The sequence below is a fragment of the Astatotilapia calliptera genome, chromosome 19, assembly GCF_964374335.1.
Source record: "Astatotilapia calliptera chromosome 19, fAstCal68.1, whole genome shotgun sequence".
In the NCBI taxonomy this organism is placed as follows: Eukaryota; Metazoa; Chordata; class Actinopteri; order Cichliformes; family Cichlidae; genus Astatotilapia; species Astatotilapia calliptera.
In genome coordinates this window covers 541,433-565,000 of record NC_137440.1, presented here as the reverse complement: position 1 = coordinate 565,000, position 23,568 = coordinate 541,433, and the positions used below count along the sequence as shown (strand labels likewise).

General features: G+C 44.8%; 1 protein-coding gene across 1 annotated transcript in view; it reads left to right on the top strand.

The window, feature by feature from the left end:
• Positions 1-3,160: 3,160 nt before the first annotated feature.
• LOC145422597 (protein phosphatase 1 regulatory subunit 37) overlaps positions 3,161-23,568 on the top strand; it is a 39,078-nt gene continuing 18,670 nt past the window's right edge. Inside the window, exons 1-8 of the mRNA XM_080294139.1 lie at positions 3,161-3,193; positions 3,279-3,324; positions 9,029-9,129; positions 9,322-9,441; positions 11,067-11,214; positions 16,811-16,966; positions 17,335-17,447; positions 20,426-20,567. Coding sequence (XP_080150265.1) covers positions 3,161-3,193; positions 3,279-3,324; positions 9,029-9,129; positions 9,322-9,441; positions 11,067-11,214; positions 16,811-16,966; positions 17,335-17,447; positions 20,426-20,567 — 859 coding nt within the window. The remainder of the gene's footprint in view (positions 3,194-3,278; positions 3,325-9,028; positions 9,130-9,321; positions 9,442-11,066; positions 11,215-16,810; positions 16,967-17,334; positions 17,448-20,425; positions 20,568-23,568) is intronic.

Below are 23,568 nucleotides of genomic sequence, written 5' to 3'. Positions count from 1 at the left end.
CACAGCACAGAAACCTGTTACCCAGTCAGATGTATGCAGTGAATCACATGGTAATCAATAACTGGCAGAGGCGTCACCTGTGGGAAAAAAACTATTTATTTTCATATAAATGCAAATGATAAAGAATAACGACCAGCCTGATAACCTGAGTGAGCCGTCAGCGGCGACGTGCTGGGATCGCTCATGGAGTGGGTTTAGATGGTGACTGGTAGGGAGAGAAGAATCCACCAATCAGATCTGAGACAGGATTAACCAGTCTGGGGGTAAACGAGCTCGGCCTCGGCCTGGCTTTCACTATTTTCAGGCTCGTGTAAATGCACAAACATTGCAGTAGTGTTCATTATTTATTACGATGCGTATAAAACCTGTAGCAAATACCCCCCCCCCCCGAAATTTTTAATAATCCTTCGGTGAGCAGAGCCAATCACACTCCGGTCAATAACAAGTGTTCCTGTAAATCAAAGCAACCAGAGCTGTGAGCACAAACAGAGCATGCTAGTGTGATAGAGCATGGAAGAATATTTGAATAATATCATTATTATAACAGCTCTGCAGTCTGGAATATTGAAGTCCAGACTATAGCAAATACTCATATTTAAAGTGACTTAAGGTACATAACAGTTTTATTTAAAAAAAGCTCAAAAACATCAAACAAATCAATGAAAAGGAGCAGCTGTAAGTAGCTGCAGTTTTTATAGAACAAGGTTTATAACCTGTCATCCAAGTTTAAGGTGAAAGACGGAAATAGGAGACAGTAACATACGAATACTAGTGCTGTCAATAGATTAAAAAAAATTAACTAACTAATCTCACAATTTTCTGTTATTAATTGCGATTAATCTCAATTACTTTATTAATAGCCTGGCTCCAATTACATTTTTTTATTCTTTATATTTTAAGTAATTATCGTTGTTCACCGAAGTCCAGTGGTCTCCGGTGAGAGCGACATTCCTTACTTGCACAAGCTTGCTGGACTGCTGAGCCCTCTGGTCCCCATACAAAGTGTGCAGTCTCGACACAATGGTTCCTCTCGAGGGCAGATTGTAACACTCATCTCCTGATGTAGCACGAATGACTTCTCTCAGTCCATCATCTTCTACTATGCTAACTGGTCGGCAGTTTTTAGCTATCCAAACAACCAAGGAATTGGTTACCTTTTCTCTCACATTTTTTGTTATTCGTCCACAAGCACCATACTCCTGAAGCGTAGACTGGCGAGGTCCCGTAGAGGTGGATTCAGTTGGGTGTTTTGCTCTCAGGTGATACGCCAGTGATGAACTGCTTCTGTGGTACTTGAATTCAGCGTTGCAAATTGTGCATCTTACTCTCGTTTTGTCCAACAAGCCATCAGGCAACTTCTTAAAGAGAAACTTTCCACCCAAAAGTCCGCCCTCGTCCATGCTTGCGTGTGTTAGCTAGTGTTAGCTAGATAGTAGCATGGTGTCACTTCTTCTTCTAATCATTTCTGTCAGGCCAAAACCAGCATAGCACACTGTTGCCCCCTCCTCCAGAGGTCTTAGATTACAGGAAATTAATAAAAAAAACAAAATCAGCGTTAAATTTTTTTAATGCATTAAACATTTCGCGTTGATCTTAACAATTAACGCAATAATTTTGACAGCACTAACGAATACATAAGAATCCAGATGTTTTGGCTCATGCATAAAGAAGCACACAGCATGTGGACTCTGTAGCTGCCGGTTTTTTCTTTCTCAGATTTTGTCTTGATGCTTTTTACCTTTATTGTTGGCTGCAGGCAGCAAAAAAAACAACCAACATGTGAGTGATGGGGGAGGGGTCATTTTATTCTTTTAATATAATCAAAGGACCCTAATCGTTGTCCAAAAAACAAGATGCTTAAAATGGATAAAAGCGCTTGAGAAAAATGTCAAACACGCCCACGAATCCTGTTGGTTTGGTGTTTCTAATATATATATATGATGCTACAACTCAGGCACGTCTGGCTCAGTAAGATGCTCTTCTACCTGAACAGCACGTGCAGCACATACATGTGTGTGTAACATTAGTATGTATGTGTCTGTAAACACGTTTGTTCTCGAGTGTGAGCGTCTCAGTTAAGATAATTCCAGGGATAAATTCAGCCACCTCTACAATTACACACCAGCCTCTCGCACACACAAACAGCGCCGTTCATGTCCCATTGATCTGCCTAATTCCTTCAACGGGAGCACATTATGGCTGGCGTCCTTTGTCTCCCGCCTTGCTCTCTTCTGTGCGGCAGTAGAGGCGAGGAAAGCCTTCCAAGTCCTTTTGTGCTCCACGTGTCTCTTTGAACAATGAATCGTATTTAGCAACGAGAAAGGAAACGAGGCGCCGCTTGGAAAAGAGAAGAAGGTGGCAATTCAGCGAGCCAGCAGAGAGGAGTCGACGCAGAGAGGGGGGGTTAGTCAGGAAGCCTTTGACTGACACGTGGGTAGAGAGAGGTGACAGGGGCTGGGCAAGGCTTTACGGGGCCTTGAGCACAACTGGGCACCCCGCACTGCTTTTTGTTGATGAAAATCAGCTAAACACTGGGCTCTGTGCAGCCTCCTTCCAGTTAACAGCACAAATGAGCTGAGGGGACCAAAGACGATGCACATTTTTAATTTGCTCACGTTTGGGGCCCCCTGGTGGATGTGGGGCCATCATTAAAGCCTCCACTATGTAATATTTTTTGCAGATATTCATTTTGCCGAAATGAGACATTTTTAAAGCAAAAATAAACAAAAGAAGGTGAGATATCTGCCAGGAAACAATCAGACCGACACGTGACTGATACAAACCATCTCTGGTCTTTGAAACAACAGAGACCTGAGGTACACATTACCCTGAACGACCTCCTGTAAGCGATGTTCATCAATCCACAGTCGCTATTCCTGTTCCTTGTTTTGCTTGTCAGGGCAAAAATAAAAAAGTGTGTTTTCCACTCGCTGCACAAATCTGCCACCTCCAGTGATTGATGCAGTCAAATTAGATGTATGTGGAACACTGGCTCTGAAAATGAACACATCAACTGATGACCAGCTGTTTCTAATTATTATACACTGGTTAATTAGGACGCTGTGTCACCATCAACGGTGGCGGTAAACTGTGTGAAATTCATAATTCATACTGTGGCATCCAATAAGCTCCCCGATCACGCCAGCATAGCGTGGCGTGGATGGCGAGGCCGTACGGAAAAAGGCCGGGGAGGGTGGAGGGTGTGTGTGTGTGTGTGTGTGTGTGTGTGCGCGCGCATTCTTTGTCACGTCTCCAGCTTCTTCCTCTGTGTCTGTCAGCAGGGCGTGCATGTAGGTGGCAGCTTGGAGTGTCTGGATCTCAAAGGTAAGATGAGCCCTCACTCTGTCATTATTAAGCATGACTGTGACTGCATGCTGCACCCAGTCATTTTGTAATGTTTACACACACAAATGCATTTCTGCAATCTGCTGACCAAACAATCCAGTTTACCAGAAGCTGAGATTAGTTTTATATGGTTTTCAAACCAACATCAGATTGAAACACTAAACAGAGCTGATGTGTAACTCAGAGCCCGCTGGTGTGCATGTTTAGGGTCAGGGGTAGGGTTAGGGTGGTTTGCCCATGTTAGAAGCACTATGGTTAGTCACACATCTGGTCCTGTGTACACCAAATCTGTTAGCTAGAAACCAGCCAACAGTTTTTCCAGACACACAAACTATAAACAGGTTAGCCTAAGGTCTGATATGTGCAGTTATTTACATGCTGTGCGACTTAGCTCCGATTGGCTGGTTTCTATATTTCTGATCTTCCCACACACGTGACGCTAACAGGCGAGCTGCAGAGCACTCTGCAGGTTGAAGCATGTTCCTCTCCTCTCTTCTTCACTTTTTACCTTTCCATCAGAAATGCAGAGACACACAGATATCAAAGAGCCAGTATCAGCCTGTGATTCAGACTGCTCCAAATGATGGCCAACATACAGAGAGTGCATGTTAAAGACAGCAGCTTCCTGTTTCTCAAATACTTTTCAGCATGGCGACAAAATGCAACTGAGCCTAAATCCTGGTGCGCTGGTTAAAATGTTCACCTGATCTGGTCTCCAAGCTTTGCTTGTAGCACCAAGGTAGAGCTGACAGTCCTCCAAACCCTGGTCGTGATCTTAATGCTGTTATCCTGAAATAATGCTAAATATAGCATTTGATTTATAATAACAGACGTAAATCCTGGTTCACATCTTAGCCTTGAACCCAAACCGCTTTGCAGTGCAGTTTATATGCTGACACTGTGGGAACAAACAGACAAGGATGAAATAAATGGATGTTGACCAAACCCTAACCGTGGCTGGGTTGTCTGTTTCCTGGTGGAGAGGCTAAGCTTGACTTAACCTGACACAAATATCAAATCGTTATCATCAACTGAATTTAAACACAATCTAGTCCTGCTGATTAAAGTACAGTTTAGCTCTGAATGAAACTAATCCAGTCTCCCCTCAGTCTGTCGGCCGGTGATTTGACTGCATATAACTGGCTGAAGTTTTAAATCCAAGCTGGACGCTCTTCTCCTGTTAGAGGTCTTTAAACGTGCTAATATGGAGAGCGGGAGCCACATCTGCATACAGCAGCAGTGTAAACTTGTGCGTGATGCCATGATGGGCGTCACTGTCGTCACGCACTGATGACATCTGACTGCGGGTGCTGCTGCCTTATTATCTTTCCGACGCAGGGCGGATTAGAAAAAATGGGATTTCAGATGGCTCTCCCTTCAACCCCACACGCCCTCTGCCATCGCTCAGTTAGGTGATTATTGTTAAAACAGAGGGGAAAAATCATTTTAGAAATAATTATGATAGTAATTATCGTTTCCCCTTCTTGGCCAGGGAGATAAGAATGAACCCAGGAGATAGAGCAAAGGGGGAGAGACTAAGAGTCTTAAAAGTCACATGAATTTGCCTGATCAGTCACAGCTTAATGTGGAGTGTGACTTCTGAGCAGGCTGGAGTGACTTCCTACAGTAATCAGATTGCAAAGTGGTAACATCAAACCCTACAATGGCCTAAAGAGCTCAACGCTCTGAAAAGTAAGAAAATACCTTTATTAATTTGACAACACGTGCTGCAGTTACACATGACACCGTGCTGAAACCTGCAGCGACACAGTAACAGTGGAGCAGTTCATCAGGTTTGAACTGATGGAGACGTGTTCTTAGTGAGCTGTCCTCTGTATTTGCCTGCTTTCTTGAACTGTATTGAATTTGGGCCTCGATAATCCCAACAAACACTAAGAAACAGGGATTAGTGACAAAAATCAGAAAAGCACTTTTCTAAATGCGAACCCTCATATTTCATATTTCAGTGTAAAATGTGGTATCTGTATTAATTCATTGATATTGTAAGTGGAATTAATGACTGACCTGAGATCAGCTAAATCACACATGCTTAGGCTATGAATGCAAAGCAGAGATGTTATGTTTTCATTTAAAACTAAAATCCCAGCCACGTGTACAGCGGTCCCTCGCTATAACGTGGTTTTTACTGCGCATTGTGTTCTGCGTCCTGATTGGCTGTAGATCATTGTCAAGCCGTGTCTCCTGTACAGTGCAGAGTGCGTTCAGCTTGTCAAATTTAAACTAATCTTCGATCCTAGCAGTGTGACTCTGAAGTGCTGCACTGTGTGTTTGTAAGTTTCTCCCCAACAAACTCAACAATGTCGACGAAATGTTGTCACCTGCCTTTGGTTTCATTCTGTAACAGTGGACTTATTTTTCTACGAAAGTTTGAACTTTGAGAGTTTAAACGAGAGAAAAGTGAAAATGTTCATGCCTGTGTGAGAGAACTCTATAAAGTGTGTAGTGAGGGCTTTGACAGCCTTAAAACATCTGTGATAGTTGGCTACTTAGCTGATGTCATCTATCGCAGTAACTAGCTGTGTCCCAAAACGTCGGCTGCATCCTTCAGAGGACCCGGCCTTCGTGGTCTACGTGGGCCGGGTCCTCCGAAGACCGAGAAGACCAGAAGTGCGAGGCTGTGAAATGGGACGGTCTTGCCTTCAGATCTGCGTCACCGCTGTCTCGGTGGAGTTTAACAAACTCGGCCGTCTGCTCCTTGCTAACTAAAATATTACAGGACAGTGGAGTAAACTCTCGACCGTCTCACACTTCTGTTTAATCAGTTTTCTGTTTGACGTTTATTCAGCTGTGTGAAAACCCCGGAGGATTAATAAAGTTTTATCTAATCTAATCTAATAACTTTAATCTCAGCCAAACCGATTTACTCAGGAACAAATAAAACACTGAAAAAAGCCCAACAGTAACAATAATAAAAGTTATCAGAGTGACTTATATATCATGTTTAACCCGAGTAGTGAAAGAGCGCAGGGGGTTTGAAGACAATGAAGCCGGGAGTCCACTGTTATTGACCCGGGTGGACGAGCGGGTGGACAGACGTCTCCGAAAACGTCGGAGCGCTTTTGCAAATATGCGATATCTTGATAAACCGAGCAGATATTTGAGGTTTACAGCTACATTCTCGCCTGGAAATATGTTAAAACTTTATTTTGTGACCCAGAAAGAGGAATAAGAATAATATTAAAACTTAGTAGCTGCCGCCATTGTTGGAAACTGGAATGGGCTGAGCCGCGCTATGAATTCTGGGAAATGGTGGGACACGAAGGACCTCCATCCTCCAAATCTGGTGAAAAGGAGGACGCGTTTGTTCGCCAGATTCGGAGGAGTCTACGAATTGGGACAGCCTTCATCGCGTTGCTGTGACGTAATCGGTCTACAGATGCACCCTGGGAGGATGCAGCCGACGCTTTGGGACACAGCTTCTGTGTGTGTCTATGTAGAAACTGCAGATGGTCAGATCAACAGCAACAGTATTTTATCCGCCATTGTAGAAATTCACGTAACGTAAACAATAATATGTTGTCCATATTGACATGTCAGCAGCAAACTCAGTAAGGCTGTGATTATAAGCAATGTTTCAGCTGAAGTACCAGGGGTCCAAGAATGTGCCAAGAAAATATCCCCCATAGCATTACACCAGCAGCATGAGCTTATACTGGTACAAGGTGGGTTCATTCTTATACCAAGCTCTAACTGTACTAGACACTTTCTGACTCATGTCCCCACTTTTTAACTTTACACGTTTTTTTATATTTCTTTGGTTCCTCAAAGGTTCCAATAAAAAATATATGTAGAAGTTTGGTGTCTCCCATCGGGACTTGGGGACTTGTAGTCCATGCCATGCACAGATTTTCCTGTACACTATCCCTACCACATGGTTGTACCTCTCAGTGTACGCAGTCCCAACTTAAACCTTCTACTATGTGTTGGATAGTCTCCAGGCACCTTTGCATAGTCTGCAACTAGGCCTTTTCTAGCCACTAAGACCAGCTCATTAGTCCTTCTTACCTTCTGCAGGTTTTTGGCTGTGGCTGCCTTCTATTAAAGTCCTGCTGACCTTTTGTCCATGTAGTTGTTTTATAAATCTATTATTATGCCTCGTTGCAGCTCCATGTCTCTGCATCACCTTTGTAACCATTTGACTTCACATCCACTCTTCTCTGTAGATCTGAGTGAGGTAGATTAGTGAGTCAGTGTCATGCATGCAGCTTTATGCATGCACAGGAGGTGGCTTGCGTTCGCTCCACTGTGGAATCTGTCCTGTATCTGCTCCTAATGATAAGCTGGATTAAGAGGTTGAGGCCTGTGAAGAACACCTGATGGTAACTTTGGGAGTTGGCCTGCAGTGTTTTCTTCTACGTTCCCTTTGGGTTCCTGGTGAACATGATCAGCGTGCAGGAAACTGACTCGTAGGCTGTCCAGTTGCTGTCCCTAGTGTTACCGTCTCGTGTGCAGCTGTATCAACCAGTTACTGGTGTTTTGGCTCTCTGGTGTTATCTCCAGTACCGTTTATGAGCTGTGCTCATGTACTGACTCGTGTGCCTACTCACCTTGGTTCTAACATGTGTTGCGTATAACCTCTCTAACTGGAATAGTAGCATTTGATCAGTTTTATCAGTCGTTTTACATGCCTCAGCATTTTAAAATAGCATTAAACATGTTTTGTATTGCATCTCCTCTGCCCACAAACAAAACACGACAGATGGAACATGGTATTAATTAAGTCATGTTGAGTATTTTACCAAAATAAAATAAATGAGTTCTGAAGTTTTACACGGACAGGAGCAATGAATAACAACTACATATTAACACTGCAGCTAAAATGTGAATTTGGATTTAATTTACACAAAACAAACCACATTCTGCTGTTGCATGTTTATAGCACCATTTCCTGCAGAGGTGTGCCCATCACTGAGTCTGTTACACATTGGGCAGTTTTTATGTTGCACCAGTTTTATGGTATCATTTGATTGTCGTGGTTTCTATTACACGAAGCTTCTGGAGATGACTACTGGTTTGTAGTTGTGGTATATGAACAAAATAGGAATAATTTGAATGTCATTATTACGATATGTCAGTATGATTGACGTTTGAACAAAACATACTTCTCTGTGTGATGTTATGAGCATAAAGTGGCATCAACGTGACTTCCTCAAGTAAATTATAAAAACATAATTAAATGTATTAGTTGTAATTCACCACTGGGTTCTGGCACAGAGGATAAGTTGCCAGTTTAGACATTGTTATATGTATATTGCTATTATATACCATTAAACTGTTATTTCACATTCAGTGTGCAGGTAAAGTAATCAGACTACATTTAGCAGCTTCAGAAGTTGAGGTGCTGTGTTATTGATTACGATGGTTTGCAGGCAGACAGTAATCAATGGACCCTCCAACATTCACATCTTGGAAGTCCAATCATGAAAAACTGGAGCTGTCATTATTTCTCTTTCTGTGTTTCTGATTAACTCTCAGAACTTTATTAAAAGAAAACACACACACACAGATAAACTTTGCTTATAAGGGAAGTTGTTTTGTCGTGATTTTTGCTGAAATGTTCATTTCAGAAAAAAAGGATAAAGCACATTTAGAGTAGTGCAATTTTGCCTGTTAGCAAACAGCCTCCCAATTATCTTCCCTTTGATTGCTTGCCTCCATCAAGGTGAGCGATTAGACCACCGCTCCTGTGAAGCTCTGGAAGTCGTCCTGAAATCGCTGCACTTTGATTTCATCAATCTGCAGGCAGCCCAACTGGAAGAAAATGTGAGTTTTATGAGCAAAACTTATTTTGCTCATCTTCATCTTCCAGTTGCAATACAGTTTCATATTCAGGCCTTCCCTTGTATCAGATTAGAGGCTATTTTTTTCCTTCCAAAGAAACTTCATAACATTCCTGTCAAATTTGGGCCCTTGCTTTCTTTATTTTTTTCCCTCTGCTTTTTTTTTCTATTCCAGGGAGCATCGTCCTTGTTGGATATGATTTTGTACTATGAATCTACAACACATCTTGACATTTCTGACAACAGCAGTATGGGAACATCGAGTTGGAGGGCCCTCGCTCATTTGATAAAGCAGGTTGGCTGACGCAGTGGAATAGCAATCTTTTCATGTAGGCTATCTCCCAGGGATAATGTACATCCTGCAAAGTGAGTTTGTGGCACATTACCGGGACTGAAGATGCAGGGCAGAGCAAACCGGGTGAGAAGTTCTGCTATGAACATCAACACAAACGCTGGATTATCACAACTAGCATTAGCAGGCATAGCTCGTTAGCTCTGAGGGTTAAGTGACTGTTAGATTAATATCATCAGGGAGGGACAGAAGGAGAAATTTGACTTTGAGTCCACGTAAAGACCAAAGGACTGTCGAAGCTTCTTTGGTGCTGCTGCATTTTAACCCACGGCTTGGTAAGAGCTGTGGCACATGTTGTGGCAATAACAGTGGATCTCACTGACTATGGTAAATGTCACAACAGTATAAATATTTATAGTTTTGTGAAGTGTTAGAATTCAAATGAAATGAAGGCAAAAAACTGAAAATATGACGAGCACGGGAAGGAACAGTTCAATTCAGTTTTATTTACACAGTTTTATTTATATTGTAAGGTCGACCCTACAATAACACATACAGAGAAAAACCCAACAATCATATGACCTCCTATGAGCAGCACTTTGGTGACAGTGGGAAGGAAAAACTCCCTTTTAACAGGAAGAAGCCTCCGGCAGAACCAGGCTCAGGGAGGGGCGGGGCCATCTGCTGTGATTGGCTGGGGCAAGAGAAGGAAGACAGGATAAAGACATGCTGTGGAAGGGTTAACATATCTCTGCATTAGCTTTGTTGTAAGTGTTTGGTTCATTTTGCTACAATTATGACTTAATAATTATTTATAGTTTCACTTTTAGTTTTAATATCAGGGCTTTCATCTCGGGGTCTGTGTGGGGACCAGCCTTGGTCCACTCTTTGTGAAGCCCTCCAGTGGTTTCAATGAACATTTATTGTTGCTTGTTCAGTTTTCCTTCCAATCAACTTTCCGTTAGCAGTTTTCCAAACAGCACTCAGTGAGCAGCCGGCCTTTTCAGCAATGACCTTTGGTGGTTTACCTTACAGAGGGTGTCAATTATCGTCTAGTGACAGGTCAGCAGGCTTCCCCATGATTGTGGTTGCGTGTACTGAACTAGACTCAAACTAGAAATGAAATTTCCTGATAAGTTGAGATTTTCATGAACTATAAATCATAATCACCAAAATGTAAAAAGTAAAAAATCATTTTCTATGTAATTAAAATGTTTAGCTTTTTGAATAACTTATGAAAATTTAACCTTTTCTCATTTTTGAGATCTACTTTGATAACCTTGGCCGAGACACCCACATCTGCCCCAACAGCTCTCCATATCCTCCAGCAGCATGGACCTAACCTCCCTGTCACTCAGGGTTGTTCTTTCTCCGGGTTTTTTCCCAGTGTTTGATGTCAGGGAGGACAGACAGGTCAGTCCAGTGTTCGAGTGCGAGTCCTTAGAAGCACCTTCTCCACTTGTCTTTCCACAGGTCTGAGTGTTTGACAGCCGCTGGTGAAGCTCTTTCTTTCAATATTCATCCTCCCCTTCTCTTCTTTTCTACTCTTGGTCAGATCAGACATTCTGACGAGTCTTTTTTCTGCAGTTGTCTGTATTCACTCTGTCTGCACTGTGTGTGTGTTTCAGAGTGTGTGTCTCTACAGACTGGATGTCTGCAATGTGGCCTTGGTCGACTATCCTGTCCAGGCTCTGTCTAAAGCGCTACGGAGCAGCCGGCTCACAGTGCTGCACCTTCAGCATGTTCAGCTCAGCGGGATGCCGCTGTACACACTGGGTAAGACGTGTCCGTGTGCATCGCCCTGCACTCGCAGGCTGTTTTTTTGCAGCGATTTTTAAAAATGTACTTTTGAAATAGTGTCTGTGTATATAGCATTTGTGTGTGCATGGATTTAAAAATGTGGGTTTTTGTGCACGTTTATATGTGTGCATGCATGCGTGGGGGTTTGTGTCCTGGCTGCCAGAGCCTTTATAGACATGTGCAGTGGTGTGTAAAGTGACAGGTAAGAGATTAGGCCTTTAATCCAGGTCCAGACCTGCAGGGAGGGTCACAGGTCAAAATCTGGTCCTGCTGGCCACAGAACACACACTCGTGCACACACACACACACACACACACACACACACACACACACACACACACACACACACACACACACACACACAGTTTGTAGTCGTGTATTGTTAGATACATATTAGGACGTAATGGGATGTGCACACACAGCTATACATGTTTACAGCATACAAAGACCCACAAATGATTCAAACTTCAGTACATCTATCTGACATTCACTGATTTTGTGACCTCTCAACACTGTGGAAGGACAAGGAAAGGAGAGGCTTTAGGATGGTGACTAGGAAGGTTGCAGGACTTTATGTTCGTGACCTGTGCACAGACACACACACACACCTACAAACACACAATCACTGGGTGAGTATATAGCACAGAAATACACAAAAGGCTAACAGAACACCCAGGGTGGGTACACAGATGGACAGATATATAGCATCTCTCACACACACACACACACACACACACACACACACACACACACACACACACACACACACACACACACACACACACACACACACACAGTGTTACAAAGAAAGGAAGAGTTGATTAAATAATAAGTGCAACGTGAGTAGTTATTAATAGCCTTAAGGAGGCAAACCAGACAGTGATGTAGCAGTAAATTTATCGCAGCGCCCAAAGTGCTCTATGGAAAACTAATTTTCTTGCTTTAAAGCCGCTTTAATTATAATCCCACAACAATCACAGGACGATGTGGTTCTTTGAATCCTGGTACATGAACTGGTGTAATAATAAATCCGTCTCTGTGTCCGACTGGGACACAAATATCAAAGACAGCATCTGATCTCCTCTCAGCTGGGAGCAGGCAAAGACCCAAATGGACACAGTGTGCCGCCCACTCCCAACTTGTTCCTCCAACATTTGCAGCTCCTTCCTGGATTTCTTTGATATTTTCAGGCTGCTCCTGCCTCTGCTATTACCGAGGCCCACTGGCGCCCTCCTCCTCCTTCCCTCCCAGCAGGGGGTCCCAGCTGAGGATCATTGCCTTCGATTCGAGGGGCTTGTGATTGCGGGATTGGGTGCTAGCAGTGGAGTCGACCGGATCAATCCCACTGATACCACCATTTGGTTCCTACTGTGCCTGATGACAATGTTGGCATTCCACATGCAGCCCAACAGGCTTGATCAAATCTGCAGCATCGATCTGGATGGAAGGGCAGCGAGGACCTAGACAACACGGACACATGTACAGTACACATGACACAAATACACAGGGAACGCCCACAGCGCACACATAAATACAGAATATGTCTACAAAAACAGCGTCTCAGCTGCGATAAAGAAGTGAAAAGACTAGTAACGATGGTGTGCACAGTGATATTTGGAGCAGAGGGTCGCGGAGCTTCGCTGGTGCTTTGTTAGGTCTCCTGTGCTGAATACTCTGCTGTTAACAATGGCTTCAAGGAGAAACACTTCTTTGGTATAATTACTGAAAGAGATTTTCAGTAATTACACTTTGTGCTGTGCTCCTGTTTTCATGTTCAGTCAGTCCTACCCAGCTGGCCTGTGTTGGCACTCACAGGACAGACTAGTACAGTGGCACAAAGTTCATAACATTAGCTTCATTTGGTTAGGGCTCAGATTTCCTAGATTTGAGATGTATTTGGGCCATGATCCAGAACACCTCCCACCGTGAGCAAGAAGCAGGAGCTTTCGATAGCTGTGTGCGATACTGCATATTTCGGTATCGATCCGATACCAAGTAAACACGGGCCAGATCGCCGATACTGAAATCGATACCGATACTTTTCAATAAATAAGGTGGATGCTCATTGAATTGCTAAATCTCAATTAATTAAATTAATTTAAATAGTTAAAACCCAGGACATAATTAGCACAAAGTTTATAATTAAATAGAAAATGTTTTATTATCATTTTTTTTAGAAACATGTTAAATAAAAAGTGCCGCAAACCAGGAAACAAATGAAAACAAACAAGTACTGTTGAGAAACTATAACACTAAAATTACAGTTAAAATCCTCAACAACAAACACAACAACTGGTGAAAATATAAATATAAGTAAACAACCCCCAAAGCGTCTAAGTCACGTGACGGCGCAACATCTAAACACAAGAGGGGGGAGGAGCAAAGTGTGCCTGCGCTGACACAGGAGCGGCGAGTCCGGCGACCTGGCTGTTGGTCTTTGCTGAAGCACAGCATTGCAAACATAAGCAGAACTGAAAGTAAAGAATCGACCAGGCTAGTATCGATCTGATACCGATGCTGACTTGGTATCAATAAAATCGATATTTGGATCGATCCGCCAGCACTAGTTTTAGATTCCACCCTCACCAATGGAGTAAATGGTAAATGGCCTGTATTTATATAGCACTTTACACAACCAGTCATCCACCCATTCACACACACATTCACACACTGGTGATGGCAGCTACATTGTAGCCACAGCCACCCTGGGGCGCACTGACAGAGGCGAGGCTGCCGGACACTGGCGCCACCGGGCCCTCTGACCACCACCAGTAGGCAACGGGGGAAGTGTCTCGCCCAAGGACACAATGACCGAGACTGTCCAAGCCGGGGCTCGAACCGGCAAACTGGGAGGATGGATAGCTCTGCTAACAAGGACATGATCTTCCCTTAACATCAGTAAACAGTGCACAAACGTGTCATTAACATCTTTTTTACACTCACATAGTTTCTTCAGGGATTATTAAAGTATTGTAATTCTGAAGTCTGTCATTGTGAGTTCCAACCCTAGCCCCGAAGAGAAAGGTTGTATTTTTGGAAAATATCAAATCAATTGATGTTTGTCTGATAATCTGCTGATTACCCAGACAAAACAATTAAAAAAAAAAAAATAAACACCCAGCACGCCCCTGCGGGCGGTTTATCCTTCAAGCTCGGGTCCTCTACCAGAGGCCTGGGAGCTTGAGGGTCCTGCGCAGTATCTTAGCTGTTCCCAGGACTGCGCTCTTCTGGACAGAGATCTCCGATGTTATTCCCGGGATCTGCTGGAGCCACTCGCCTAGCTTGGGAGTCACCGCACCTAGTGCTCCGATTACCACGGGGACCACCGTTACCTTCACCCTCCACATCCTCTCGAGCTCTTCTCTGAGCCCTTGGTATTTCTCCAGCTTCTCGTGTTCCTTCTTCCTGATGTTGCTGTCATTCGGAACCGCTACATCGATCACTACGGCCGTCTTCTTCTGTTTGTCTACCACCACTATGTCCGGTTGGTTAGCCACCACCATTTTGTCCGTCTGTATCTGGAAGTCCCACAGGATCTTAGCTCGGTCATTCTCCACCACCCTTGGGGGCATCTCCCATTTTGACCTCGGGACTTCCAGGTTATACTCGGCACAGATGTTCCTGTACACTATGCCGGCCACTTGGTTATGGCGTTCCATGTATGCCCTGCTTTCTAGCATCTTGCACCCTGCTGTTATGTGCTGGATTGTCTCTGGGGCATCTTTACACAGCCTGCACCTGGGGTCTTGCCTGGTGTGATAGACCCCAGCCTCTATGGATCTTGTGCTCAGAGCTTGTTCTTGTGCTGCCATGATTAGTGCCTCTGTGCTGTCTTTCAGTCCAGCTTTGTCCAGCCACTGGTAGAATTTCTGGATATCAGCCACCTCCTCTATCTGCCGGTGGTACATACCGTGCAGGGGCCTGTCCTTCCATGATGGTTCCTCGTCTCCCTCCTCTTTCTTGGGTTTCTGCTGCCTGAGGTATTCACTGAGCACTCGGTCAGTTGGGGCCATCTTCCCAATGTATTCTTGGATGTTCGTTGTCTCATCCTGGACTGTGGTGCTGACACTCACCAGTCCCCGGCCCCCTTCCTTCCGCTTAGCGTACAGCCTCAGGGTGCTGGACTTGGGGTGAAACCCTCCATGCATGGTAAGGAGCTTTCTTGTCTTTATGTCAGTGGCTTCTATCTCCTCCTTTGGCCAGCCTATTACCCCAGCAGGGTACCTGATCACGGGCGTACGTGTTGATGGCCCGGATCTTGTTCTTACCATTCAGCTGACTCCTCAGGACTTGCCTGACCCTCTGCAGGTACTTGGTGGTTGCAGCTTTTCTAGCGGCCTCTTCATGGTTCCCATTTGCCTGCGGGATCCCCAAGTACTTGTAACTGTCCTCTATGTCTGCAATGTTGCCTTCTGGTAGTTCAATCCCCTCAGTTCTGACTACCTTCCCTCTCTTTGTTACCATCCGACTACACTTCTCCAGCCCGAACGACATTCCAATGTCATTGCTGTATAGCCTGGTAGTGTGGATCAGTGAATCGATGTCTCGTTCACTCTTGGCATACAGCTTGATGTCATCCATGTACAGGAGGTGGCTGACAACTGCTCCGTTCCGTAGTCTGTATCCGTAGCCAGTCTTGTTAATGATCTCACTGAGGGGGTTCAGGCCTATGCAGAACAGCAGTGGGGACAGAGCATCTCCTTGGTAGATCCCGCACCTGATGGTGACTTGTGCTATGGGCTTGGAGTTGGCCTCTAGTGTTGTACGCCACATCCCCATTGAGTTCCTGATGAAGGCTCTTAGGGTCCCATTGATCTTGTACAATTCTAGGCATTCCAGTATCCAGCTGTGGGGCATTGAGTCATAGGCCTTCTTGTAATCAATCCAGGCAGTGCACAGGTTGGTCAGTCTGGTCTTGCAGTCTCGGCTGACTGTTCTGTCTACCAGTAGCTGGTGTTTTGCGTCTCTGGTATTCTTGCCAATTCCTTTCTGTGTCCCGCTCATGTATTGACCCATGTGCCTGTTCATCTTAGCCGATATGATGCCTGACAGGAGCTTCCATGTAGTACTGAGGCAGGTTATTGGTCGGTAGTTGGAGGGGACCGGTCCCTTCTTGGGGTCCTTGGGTATCAGGACCGTCCGACCTTCGGTTAGCCATTCCGGGTGTCTCTCGTCAACTAGCAGCTGGTTCATTTGTGCTGCCAGACGCTCGTGGAGTGCAGTCAGCTTCTTTAGCCAGTAGGCGTGAACCATGTCGGGCCCTGGTGCCGTCAAACTCTTCATACTGGAGACCCTTTCTTGGATATCTGCCACTGTGATGGTAAATAAAAGATTTATATCTATATATACATATATATAGATATATATATATGTACATATAGATAGATAGATAGCGAGAGACAGAGAGAGAGAGAGGATGCTGCTGTGTAGCATAGGCTCAAGGTTACGGTAATCGCTGAGGACTTAGAGTTCAGCGTATTAACCTGCAAGAATAACTGAAGTAATGTAAAGCCATGATGTAAAGCTTTGCATTTGCCAGCTTAGTTGTCCTATCATAACTTGTCCATTCCAGTTGGTGCACTGAAGACAAACCAGGCGCTGCGAGAGCTACACCTTGCTAATAACCTGTTGAACAGCTACCAGGATGCCCTTCATCTGAGAGACCTACTACGGTTCAACAATACTCTGCAGACACTGGAGCTCAGCAACAATGCTGTAGCAGATGCTGGTAAATGTTCATACATAAATCCTAGAACTACATGGTTCACAGTCTACTATGTAGATGTGTGGTGAGATGGGCCCTGAGTTATACAGTCATAAAACAGGTGAAGACAAACAAGGATAAGTCCATGGCTGAACCCTTACTGCTCATACATTACAGGGAGATGAAGTGTGCAAACATGCACAGACCAACTATTATTATTTCACTAATACAGACATGCGGATGTGTAAGGCACATAGCAACTTACATCAGAGTCACTACAACCAACACTCCCACCATACATCTGGAAGTGCCATTTAACTCCAGCACAGACAACAATGAAAGTTTGTCTGTGCCGTCTGCTAATAAACATATTTTACTGTTTGTTTTCCGAGGTTTGGAGGAGCTGTGTGACGGTCTGAGACGGCAGAAAGGAGGTCTCAAGGTCTTACTGCTGAGGAATAACCAGATTACTGTAAAAGGCATGGAGCATCTGGCTAAAACTCTGGTGAGGAACAAAGTGTTGGTTCTTTATGTGGAACAAAATCCAATAATGTGAAGAGTCAGCCAAAGGGTTGAATTAATACAGCGTCCGGTCATTTTGAGCCGTGTAAAGACATTAAGGACGACGGTGTTAGTGACAGTTAGCATTAGGGTTGCTAACTGTGGCTAGCAGAGGAAACACACGACTCTCAGAGCGTGTTTTAGGACCACTGAAGCTGTGGAGACATGTATGTGCCATCACTGCCGCTGAAGCAAAGTGAAAACAGAAGAAACAGGTATGAACCAAACTCAGCGTACGCCTGTGCGGCGCACCAACATGGATAATATCATGAAAGAAGGCAAACTTACTCACAGGGGTCACCACAGTGTCCTGACACAATCCCAGAAGTGTGAAGCACTACTCAGTGTAAAACAGTTCGAGCATGTGAATAAACCACACCCAGGCCAATCCTACATGTGTGGCTGGATGTCTACAAGTCATCGCTTCTTCTAGGTCGACACACCCTGAGTTAATGTGTGAAATACTACATTAAAGAAGGCTTCGCAGCAGAGATTCAGACTAATCAGGAAAATGTTTGCTGAGTTCAGTCATTTTTATAGGCTTTTATTTTTGCAACAAGAATCTTTCTGGCACTTCCACTTTGGCTTAACTTTTTAGACCTGATGCTGTGTCCATCTTCTTATACAGTCTATGCATAAGTGATGTGTTTCATGTCAGCTGCTTGCCTCTGAGCGTCTGCACACACACCTATGATGTACTGATACTACACGTCTGCAGCATTTCATCTAGAAAAGCTACATTTACATTACACATCTATCATTCGGGTCCATGTTTGTCATGTGATGTCTCATCATTGCAGTGTTTCTTGTAAAATGTAACTGTGAACACTGAATAGTTCAGCACGCTTCAGCGACACCAGCACGACATGCTGTCCAATCACGTGTGAAGGCAAAAATGTTTATTCTTGTCTCACATGGCTCGCTGCCTGGCTTCTGACTGTCTCGATGCCATGAATTGTACAAATGGAACTAATGGCTCACTTTTAGGCAGCCGGCTGCACCCATGAAAGGCGACGACACAAACGTGCACACCGCCGACTGACACTCAGAGCAGGTCAGCATCAGGTTAAGGTGTTGAGGGTTAACATTCATGCAGGTTTGCAACTGCAGGTTTGTCATATCAAGTTTTTACCTTATTTTTAAGTTGTGATGATAAAACGACACCAGTCATACTGTCAGTAGAGGTCTGACAGCGTGCCTAATATGAATGTTGATCTCAAACCTGCGCTCACTGCCAGCTTCAGTAGTCATGCAGTGCATCTTTATGTTCTTTGGATCCTGCTTTTGTGCACATTTCCAAGATGAGAATATCACTTTGGTGGTGGAGATTAGACGATCCAACGTGGTTGTTAAGATTCGAGGGCGTTAATAATGAGTTCATTTTATGGGTTATACTTTTTAAGGAAACATCTTTTATGTTACTGACACTAGGCTTGTTTAGCATGTGGCTGAAATACAGTGAAACCTGTTGGCATCTGTCTGACGAGCGCTGCTAAACCAAGAGCCAGGACGGTGTTCTCTTGGAGAGCGGTCAGCAAAGACTCGACCCGAGCTTCATTTCCAGCTGATACTTGGTGCTTCCCTCTGTGTGGAGTTGTGGAACATGAGCCTGGAGAAATGAGTCCAACCTCCCAGCATCGTTGCACAGTCCTAATAACATGCATTCCTTCTGTGTGATTGGCAGCATAAACTGTACCCTCCTGTCATGTGAGTGGCGATTGTAAAAGTCAAAAGGCTGGAAATTAAAGGCCTCTCTCTCTGTCTCAGCACACACACACACACTTCCCCAAAAGAAGGAACAGTTTGATTAAATAATAGATGTGTGCTAAGAAGGGCTGCTCATGCAGCCTGCCAGTCACAGGGATAAGTAGGTGTCCTTGCAGGCCGTAATGATGATAATTAGAGCCATAGCTGGTTGTGTCGAATATGATGATGAAGAGAGCTGTTATTAACCTTTCTGCTTGGTGTATCTGCGTTTTCTCTCTGTCCTCCGGGCTGGTTTAGTCCTTTGGAGGCCTGAGAGAGCGGGGGCAGACAAAACCTGCTCAACGTCAAATTGGACGGAAACTCTAAGCAGGGCTTTTCCGAGGTGGACGTGTCACCGAGAGCGCCAGCTTTGCCTGTTTCTGCTGCTTTTTTGTTTGAAGCCAGCACGGCATGTGTGAAAGTATACTGTGTTTTTGGTGGTTTCACACTCCTGCACCCCCCTCAGACTTCTCACTCCAACCCTCCCGTGGTTTACGTTTGACAGGTTTCAACCATGCTTGACTCTCACACACTCTCAACCATGCAGTTGCCTCTTTAATTGTCTGCTATTATCCCTCGTGCATATCCATTCAGGGAGGCTCTCCCTCCCTCTCCTCCTCCCCTCTTCACCGGAGAAGCTTCTCGCCACGCGTCGGATGCGGCGCTGCCTCCGTGTGCCGTGACTCAGTGAGGGAAAGGAAAAAAAAGGTGGGGTGTTGGGGGCTCTCGAGTGTGTTTGTTGTCACTGCGGTGCAAATTAACATAGAGGAAGACGCTCTCAGGGTCTGTCAGTTGCTTTCCTAGCTTCCTTTCCACCCCCGCGCTCCCTCTTTCTTCAGAGCAGTGACCAGAGGAGTTTAACAAGGGTGGTGAGGCGAGGGGGCAACCGAGGAGTGGGTGGCGCGTTCCTCTTCAAGCTGCTGGGCAACACGGGCCCCTTGTGCCCTCGACACCCCCACTTTGCTGCACCAGCTAATCAACCTTCAATGCTAATGTGGCTCTGGAGAGTAAAAACAGAAGTTCTGAAGATTAACACGAGAGGAAACATTTTGAAAAGGAAGAATAATCACTGTATAATCACAATGATAATTAAAACTTCTCACACTCACTTGCACAAAGGAACACACAGTGATTAACTGGTGGGTTAAGTAAGTCGTCTTGAACCCTGTGTTGCAGCCAGTGCTGAAGGTCCTGCAGGTCCTGGATTTGAGTGAGAATCTGTTGGGGAACGAGGGGATCCAGATCATCAGGGAACCTCTCATGGTCAACAACTCAGTGCTGCAGCTTGGCCTGGCCCAAGCCAGCATCACCTGTGAAGGTACACCATGTTAGTCTGTGTTCTGCATTTGTAATACAGCTCAAGTTCACTTGTCACGAGATAAAGTGTAGAAAAACATAAGGCTCATGTACAGTCCTGCGTCACGTTGGGTTACTGCACGCAGCATCAGTCAGAAGTAGCTTCTTTGTACAGTAACATTAGCCTTAGGGTCGGGTCCAGATTTGGTGCTGCTGTCTTATTCTTTTTTCCATCGTCTGGGCCTCATATCATCTTTCTAACAAGAGATATTAACAATATTTTAACCACTGAAAAACGCATCTAAGCTCTGCTAGGAAAAAATGAAAAATCAAACAGTTACTTTCACACCTCAGTCTAAATCCAGAAGCTTGTTTCTGCTCACGAAACACTTTGTGACCCACTTTGAGCATCAGTATAATGGGATGTAGTTCACTAGCTGGGCCCACGTCCTCATTTTAGGTTTGACAGTGTTTTAGTAGGTAAAGGTGAATGCTTGGACATGAATTAAGCTGCGGTTTAGGGAAGGCCTCGAAGGGGACCGGCGACGGCTCCCGGGCCTGGCAGATCCCCAAAGAAGGCATCCCCTAAAAGCAGTAATAACTGTGCGACACGAAGGTCGAAGACGTCAGCAGATTTTCGATTCGACTTATTAATACAGCACCGAACCACAGTGACAGACACCTCAAGACCCTGCAATGATGTCTAGAGGGAAACCCAACAATCATATGACCCCCTATGAGCAGCACTTTGGCGACAGTGAGAAGGAAAAACTCCCTTTTAACAGGAAGAAACCTCCAGCAGAACCAGGCTCAGGGAGGGGCGGGGCCATCTGCTGCGATTGGTTGGGGAGACAGAAGGAGAAGAGGACAAAGACAAGTGCACGGAGAGCGAACGTCGCTCCGTGGTGTGGAGTGGATGAGCTCGGACAATTTGGAAGGAATGGCAGGAGAAGAGATCCAAGGAAGTTGCAAACAACGGAAATCTTAATGGATGAATGAGGGGAACCCTCCTTCAGGGAGCAACGTGGCTCAACTTTGAGCTGAAGCTCTGACGGACAAGAATGCTGGATTTGAGATTTGAGGCAGGGCTTGGCGGCTCGAAGAGCTTGTCAGCTTGTCTTTGAGTAGAAGATGGAGAGGGGGTGCTTAGCTGGTTAATTACTTCAGATAAGGTAACGATAACAACTGAGCTGATTTCTGAATGAACAGAAGAACAGCAGCAGCTTGGGAAGAGTTGATGAATTGAAAGACTGATTAGAGGAAAATAATCTCTATAACAATAACCCCCAAAATCATCCGAGAGCAGAGAGCGAGTCCACTGGACTTCGTGGGAGATGATAAGCCGTTCAGACGCAGTCAGAACCGTGAGTCGACTTAGAGAGCGGTCTCGAATGATTCTGTCGAGGCGGGATGCCTGATGAGGCTAGTGAAAGCACATGAGAAGTGAAGGGACCGTTTGGATGTCTTAAAAGGAGTGATAGAGGACAGAACCTGGCATCTCGGTGCCATGAAGGTTCACCTTTGTTTTGCAAAGGCAGGAAAGATGGCAGCGAAACTGGCATCTCGGTGCCGGAAGCATGCTGCTGCATTTACAAATGAAGGAAAAAGAGAGAACCTGGCATCTCGGTGTCACCAGGTTCGCCGGTGCTTTGCGAAAGCAGGAAAGATGGCAGCGAATCTGGCATCTCGGTGCTGAGCAGAGAAACTGGCAACTCTGTATTAGAAAGCGTGCTGCTGCATTTGCAAATGAGGGATAAAGAAGAACCAGGCATCCTGGTGTCAAGCTTGATATTGCATTCGTGAAGGAGGGACAGAGGAAGAGAACCTGGCATGCTGCTGCATTTGCAAATGAGGGACAAAGAGAGAACCTGGCATCTCGGTGCCAGAGGGGTTTACTACTAGGGATGGGTATCGAAACCCGGTTCTTGTTGAGAACCGGTTCCCACTGTTTCAATTCCTTGGAATTGTTTGCCATTTTTGCAAACGATTCCCTTATCGATTCCAGTCGCCCCGAATGACGTCATCACGTTGCGGAGCGTCATTTACCTGGCAGGAAACACGGCACGTACGCGGCTCAAAAGCTCAAAAGCTTGGTTACACTTTACGAGAACGGATGACAACAGGGCAACTTGCAATACTTGCAAAGTAGATATTTCATTTAAGGGAGGAAACACTACGAATATGCAAAAGCATTTGCTCACAAAACACACGATGACCTTAAACGAATGTCGTGTTTTTAATTTGCTCCGGACTCGTGAATCTCAACCCAGCAGCAGCGGTAACGTTTGCACGTCCTCTCCCGTTAATGCAGCAGGTAAATAATCAACTAACAGTGCATATTATGTTAGCGCGATCTGCCTTATTACAAAACCATTACTGTGCATTTAGTGACCATGATGAGAGACAGAGTCTGGCTCAGATGCTGGCAGTTCTCGCTGCAGTCTACTGGCAGCGTCTCCTTTCAGGCCGGGATAGACAAATGTCACCGAGCAGTGACTCAGTTTGTGGTCAAAGGCTTGCACCCGTTTGCCACAGCAGATGATTTTCGGTAAGTGAATGTGTTTAATTGTAGGCAGGGACATTACTGGATATTCTTGTGTAATTGCTACAGAATAATTTATGTTAAACTTTGTTATTGCTACAGAAGAATATTTATTTTATTATTTTACATTTACAATTTTTTTTCCTGGGGACCCTGTGACCCCCCATTGAAGAGCCGTAGGCTGGATCTCTTAAGATCTCACTGTTGGGTTTGTAAGGCCATGTTACTCCTAAATTTCTATCTTGTTCAAAGAGAAGATATAAAACAAAGTTCTAAGCTAATCGACCTTAGTGTTCTCCTTTTTTAAAGAGAATCGATAAGAGAATCGATAAAGAATCGAATCGTTAAACAGAATCGAAAATGGAATCGTGAAAATCTTATCAATACCCATCCCTATTTACTACTGCTTTGCAATAACGGATGCAGAGAAACTGGCAACGTGGTGCAAGAAGATTGCTGCTGCGATTACGAAAGATGGCTA